Below are 5,695 nucleotides of genomic sequence, written 5' to 3' on the forward strand. Positions count from 1 at the left end.
ATCGTGTGAAATGCCCTGGGGAAAGAACATGATCCTCATTGTGCTGTTGGCCTTGTCTTAACGACAGTGGGGTTGTTGAACCAGGTTTCCGATGACATCTTCAACTCCACAGCGATAAGCAAACTACAGGGGATCCTGATGATGTGGGATGTCGGAACAACAGGTGTTTAGTCACTCGGATTAGTTTTCTTTTGTACTGGAACATGCTTTAACATAACTGGAACTGTCTTCTTTGTCGTATTAAGGTGAAAGAAGTGAGACAAACACTTCCTCTGCCGTTTGTGGAACAGCAAAGGTGGCATAGAGGTGGTGGTGTCTGATTGTGGGTGGGAGTGTTAGGCTGTGACCACTGCCTGTGACTCAGGGAGCTGCTTGAATGTAAAGCCCCATCCACTCCCTTTTCCTGTGTTGGCCTATAAATGTATCATCTCCACTCTGAGCCACACATGGAGAGGACACTGGTTATAGTTAACAATGAAGACGTTCTCATTCTTCTTTCTCTGCATCATCTTCATGGCAGGTTCTGGTGAGGCTTCATCACAAATCTTCTTTGCATGATAAACATTTGTGAAAATATCATTTGTGAAAAATCGATGTTTTCATTAATTATTCTGTTTAAAATCTTTTTACAGTCTGGGTGGTCCAGGGAAGAGGTCTAGAGGTCAGGATTGATGATACGGAGCTGGAAGAACCTGTTCTAGAGCAACAAGGGGTAAGAATAAAGAAAGATTATACTTCAAAGATTCGGAAAAATTATTTTAACTTAAGGTGAGAAAAATATTTAACAGTTAGAAGTTATATGAAAATAAAAAATTTTATCAGTAAAACTACTTGCATGTTTTTTTTATTATGTGTATTATAGCTTTGTTATACAAGTTTGATCATAATTTATTTAAAAAAAATTATGATTTATTCCTATGTCATAACTGAAATCATCCACGATGAATGGATGTTTAAAGTCGCCAAGGGTAATTGTGATTACTGAGATACTAATAATAATTACTAAACTAAAACCAAAATGAAGAGAAATGTTTTGAAACTCAAATCTGCACTTAGCTAAAGATCTTAAACTAAATAGCTTTGGCAGAAAAGATTGTGGTGTTCCAGGACCTTCTAAGCTAATTTTCTAACGGGAATTGTTAAGATGAAGTCTTTTCCTTGAGCAGGGAAAAAAATATGATGAACTAAAAAAAAAAAAAAAAAAAAACATGGAGGTTGTGACTTTTGCTTAGAAAATCCTCCGTGTATTTTCTGTACCTGGATTGCAAAACAGCTATAATCCATGTCTGGAAATTAGTGTTGGAAATCTACTGGTTGTCCATCCATTTTGATTTCAAAGGTGGAGTTCATTTTCTTCTCTGGAGGAAAGGTTAGAAGAGATTATAAATTAACTTGCCTGGAAGTTGCAAGTTTTTCTGGTGTTATTCGTTTAGAGAGGATTGATGCTAATGAGCTGGGAGAACCCTTTGCAGAGCCACAAGGCATAAACACAAAAAATAGGTCTCAAAGATTCTGGCAGTTCTTTTATGGCAAGGCATGAAACCTATTATTAAAAATAATAATATTTTTATAATAAAAATGATTGAAGTTCTAGATATAATGTTATTGTTTTTTCCATGTATAAAATGTCAATAATCACCATATAAAAAATAAGGCAAGAAAAGTGGTAACTACCTGGTACAGTGCAAAGAGTTGCTAAAATAAAAAAAGACTTAATTTTTGAAAGACTGAGACGTATTCAGTTTTACACTGAACATTAAATTCTGTTCCTGTTTAGCAATGTGGTGCATTGAAGATATCCTTCCATTTAATTAACCACTACTCTGGTTTAAATCCAGTTAAAAATGTAAGAATAATTTTTTCTGAGGTGAAGATTTAACTTTTTTTATTTTCTTACTTGTTTTTAGATTCCTGGTCTTTGCTGGGCATGCAAATGGGCTTTGAACAAGCTGAAAAAAAGCCTTTCACAAAATGCCACTGCAGAGGTAAAAGTCATAAGATGACTGCATAGAACAACATCTCATCTGGGCCATGTGAAGATAAAACTCTCCTTTCGTTTGTGTTTGTGCAGGCCATTAAGGCAAAACTGAAAGCTGTCTGCAAGGGGGCGGGATTTTTAAAATCAAAGTGCAACAAGTTTGTGGAGAAACAGCTGGGGGTTCTGGTTGAGGAGCTCACAACCACCGATGATGTGAAAACAATTTGCATCAACACAGGAGCGTGCAAGTAAGTCACATTAGATTAGCTTGGAAGGAGTATTATGAGAGCTATATTTTGATTTCCCTATTTTGTTTATTCCTTTTTCTTTTTTAGGTCAAAGGAACCGCTGGACCTGATCTTCTTCACAAACAGAGAACCCCAGCGTATCAAGATCAGTGAACTCCCTTAACCCAATATGCAACGATGTAAACCAGCAACATAAAAGAAGCTTTATTTTTGCAGGACTAATCCCATGATAAAAGCTTATGATAAATGGTAAAGTCAGGACAAAACACCTCTTCCAGAATTAAAAAAAATTACTTTTCACTTCTGGACATCCAAACATTTTCCAGTATTTATATTCTGCAATGAGAGTTAAAGTAAATCTAACCCTCTTTAGTAAATTGCTTTAATCCGATGGAGGTGCTGCTCAGAAACACACAAAATTAACTTTTTTTTAATTTTGCTTCCTTTCAGGCTTGTGGATGTATAGCCTATGGTTTCCATTGCCCATGTGTTCGTTTCTCACTGTGGCCTCACAAAGCGGTTAACTTGTTGCAACCACATACTGCCCTTGCAGATGGTTGAAAATGAGTTTTGTGTGCAGTTCAAAGCTGCGTGTGTGGCTGTGCTGTGTCAGCTGCGATAGTTTCATACATGCAAAGAGCAAATAATGAACCTTTCTGTGTTGTTTTTCTTTCCTTTTTGCAAGCCATCTTTGTTTTGTATTTCATGTCCATACTGTGGACAGCAGTTAATGTTGTTTTTTTGTCTTCAATAAACTTGGCAGAACAATTTCTTTGGTTTGACATCATTTTAAACAGTCTTTTACTATGGAAGAAAAACAGTCTCATTGGAATCTACCCTTTTTTTTAACACCACATTTTAAACACTGAATTTTTTTAACACCGAATTTTTTTAGACATTGAATTCCTTACACTACATTTTTATCCGGTAAAAATTCACCAGAAAAAATACAGCTGCGAAAAAATTCAGCTGCAAAAACATTAAGCTGCAAAAATTCAGCTGCAAAAAAAATCAGCTGCAAAAAATTCTGCTGCCAAAATTCAGCAGAAAATCTTGCAAGTAAATCTTGACCTCAGAGGTCAAGGTTTAGGTTAATTTTTCATTTTTGTGTGGAAAAATGACCCAGCAATTAATAATGGTCTATAAAAAAAAACAAAGAAGAAAAAAAAAAAAACTCTGATGTTTCCTTTTAACTGCAATGACGGAGAGAAGAAGGTAAAAAAGATCTGTGAGTGTGTGAGAGGGTTTGGGTAGTCTGTGGTCATTACAACCACTGTCTGTAACATTTAGAGAGTTTCTAGCATGCCCAGCCATGTCTATATAACTCCACCTTGGTTGGGTTACAGATATTTCATCTATACTCATGCAGTAGATACAGCTGACTGTTGGCCATGGAGAACTGGTCCCTCTTCCTCCTCTGCTTCTCGTTGGGTTGTTCTGGTGAGGCTTAAACGCACCGTTTTTAATATAATTAACATTATTTGTTAAAATAACTACAGGACATTTTAGCATTAGGTTTTCATTAATCATCCTGCGTAACTGTTTTAGTCTGAATGGTCCAGGGAAGTCGTCTAGACGACAGGATCGATGAAGATGATCTGGGAGAACCCTGTGCAGAGAAACAAGGGGTGAGGATAAAACATTTTTTATTTCAGATTTTCTGGTATTTATATCAAAGCAAAGCCATAATGAAAAATAGCAAAATGCGGACATTATTATTTTTGAGTACTTTACATCGAGTATTAAATTGTCACCTTTGAGGTGGAATAAATTTAATGATGAACTTACAAATGCACTTACTGTTAGGATTGTCCAATTAATCGTTTTAGCTTTCGGGGCTCTGCTGGGCATGCAAGCTGGTAATGAAGAAGTTGAAAAGGATCCTCGGACCAAATGCAACTGAAGAGGTATGAAGTATCAGGTGTCTGCAACAGCACCCCAAATGAGCTATGTGAAGAGAAATCTCCCATGACTTTGTTTTGTTTGTGCAGAGAATCACGACAAAGCTGAACGTTATCTGCAATGAGCTGGGATTGCTAAAATCAAGGTGCCACAGATTTGTTGAAAAACATTTTAGTGTCCTAGTTAAAGAACTGACAACCAATGACGACGTGAAGACAGTTTGCATCAAAATACGAGCATGCCGGTAGGTCATCATAGATTAGCTTTAATCTATGGGGGGAATTGTTGGAGTTCAGTTTTTTCATGAAAGCCCTCAATTTCCCGTTTTTTTGTATTTGTATGTTTCTTTTTATAGATTTTTTTTTTTTTTTTTAGGTCAATCTAAAAATAATCTCAGCATATCAAGATCAGTGATCTCACTTGAAATCCCATGGAAAGATGAAAGCCAGTAGAATAACTGCAGCTTTTATTTGAAGGTCTAACTCTGTTAGCAACTGCACACAAGTTAAAAGCATATATGAAAAGCTTTTTAGCTTCCTTTTCTTCAAGCGGCTTCAGGCTTCATTTCATTTCTATATTGTTCTTCAATAAATAAACATGGCAGACCAATCACTTTGGCTTGACATCATTGTGAGATATTTTTATGAAATCCCAGATTTTCAAGTTCTGGTTGTGTTATGGTTCTTTGAGTTTTGACCTTTCAGTTATCTATGTTATTCTGTTTTGTTGATCTTTAGTTTATTTTTCATTTTGTGTTATAGTTAAGCAGTCTTTATTTACTCCATGTCGCCCCCTTGTGTCCATCTTCTTTTCCCTTGCTTCCTTCTAGTCACTTCTATCCATACCTGCTCCATATTAGCTGATTACCCCAGTCTTTGTTCTGTCGCCCATATATACTCTCCCTGTGCAGTTCTTTAGTGCTGGTTTCTTGGCTCCCATGTGTGTTTTCTTCTGACCTCTCCTGGCTTTTTTTGGTTTAATTCTTAGATTATGTTTCTGTTTTCTTTTTAAATTAATTAAACCTGCAACACCTCATCTCTGTATTTGGGTCCTCAACCAACCTCCACCCCATTTAACAGATTGCCTTTCTTTGTGCAACCCCCCCACTTGAAAGGGATGGCCTCTACATGGAAGTTTCAAATAGATTTCCCTCAATAAAGTGTTTAGATTTCTTAATTTGCTTTTTTTAGGTATCCTGAATGATTCATTTAGATGCAGTTTGTTAAATAGGATAAAAACCTCAAGAGAGAGAGAAAAAAATTCAAATGCAACCATTACTTTGACTATTAAACTGACGAAATATACAATCGTTATCACGGTCAAGAAAACATATTGCTTACCCTTAAGATAAAATAAATCCCCTAAATATTTTAGTTACTTTCATAATAAATTCAGAAAACCAGTATCATTTTGAATAAAATAAAAAATCTAAAAAAAGCTTTTGGAGCCAAAGCATTTTAGGACAAAATGTAGTAGTCAGAGGAAATTAAAGCTTAAAAACACATTTTTTCCATATATTTTAGCTCAAAAATTCAACTTAAAGTTTATATATTTAGCCAAATGTATT

General features: G+C 35.6%; 2 protein-coding genes across 2 annotated transcripts; both read left to right on the forward strand.

Annotated features, from left to right (window-relative positions):
* Positions 1-395: 395 nt before the first annotated feature.
* On the forward strand, positions 396-3,011 carry LOC119797838 (antimicrobial peptide NK-lysin-like). The gene is made up of 5 exons (XM_038307065.1): positions 396-526; positions 633-712; positions 1,908-1,985; positions 2,072-2,226; positions 2,314-3,011. The coding sequence occupies exons 1-5, from the start codon at positions 475-477 to the stop codon at positions 2,387-2,389; spliced, it is 441 nt and encodes a 146-aa protein (XP_038162993.1). The 5' UTR covers positions 396-474; the 3' UTR covers positions 2,390-3,011.
* Positions 3,012-3,766: 755 nt separating this feature from the next.
* On the forward strand, positions 3,767-4,376 carry LOC119797809 (antimicrobial peptide NK-lysin). The gene is made up of 3 exons (XM_038307024.1): positions 3,767-3,854; positions 4,056-4,133; positions 4,218-4,376. Exons 1-3 carry the CDS (start codon positions 3,780-3,782, stop codon positions 4,374-4,376), a joined length of 312 nt encoding a protein of 103 aa, XP_038162952.1. The 5' UTR covers positions 3,767-3,779.
* The last annotated feature ends 1,319 nt before the right edge of the window (positions 4,377-5,695 follow it).

The sequence above is a fragment of the Cyprinodon tularosa genome, unplaced genomic scaffold, assembly GCF_016077235.1.
Source record: "Cyprinodon tularosa strain WSP-4 unplaced genomic scaffold, ASM1607723v1 ctg6, whole genome shotgun sequence".
Lineage (NCBI taxonomy): Eukaryota > Metazoa > Chordata > Actinopteri > Cyprinodontiformes > Cyprinodontidae > Cyprinodon > Cyprinodon tularosa.

Coding starts and splice junctions, on each gene's coding strand:
- LOC119797838 (XM_038307065.1), top strand. CDS start 475: ATGAAGACGTTCTCATTCTTCTTTCTCTGCATCATCTTCATGGCAGGT. Junction 713..1,907: donor CTGTTCTAGAGCAACAAGGG/GTAAGAATAAAG, acceptor ACTTGTTTTTAG/ATTCCTGGTCTTTGCTGGGC. Junction 1,986..2,071: donor CACAAAATGCCACTGCAGAG/GTAAAAGTCATA, acceptor GTGTTTGTGCAG/GCCATTAAGGCAAAACTGAA.
- LOC119797809 (XM_038307024.1), top strand. CDS start 3,780: ATGGTCCAGGGAAGTCGTCTAGACGACAGGATCGATGAAGATGATCTG. Junction 3,855..4,055: donor CCTGTGCAGAGAAACAAGGG/GTGAGGATAAAA, acceptor TAATCGTTTTAG/CTTTCGGGGCTCTGCTGGGC. Junction 4,134..4,217: donor GACCAAATGCAACTGAAGAG/GTATGAAGTATC, acceptor TTGTTTGTGCAG/AGAATCACGACAAAGCTGAA.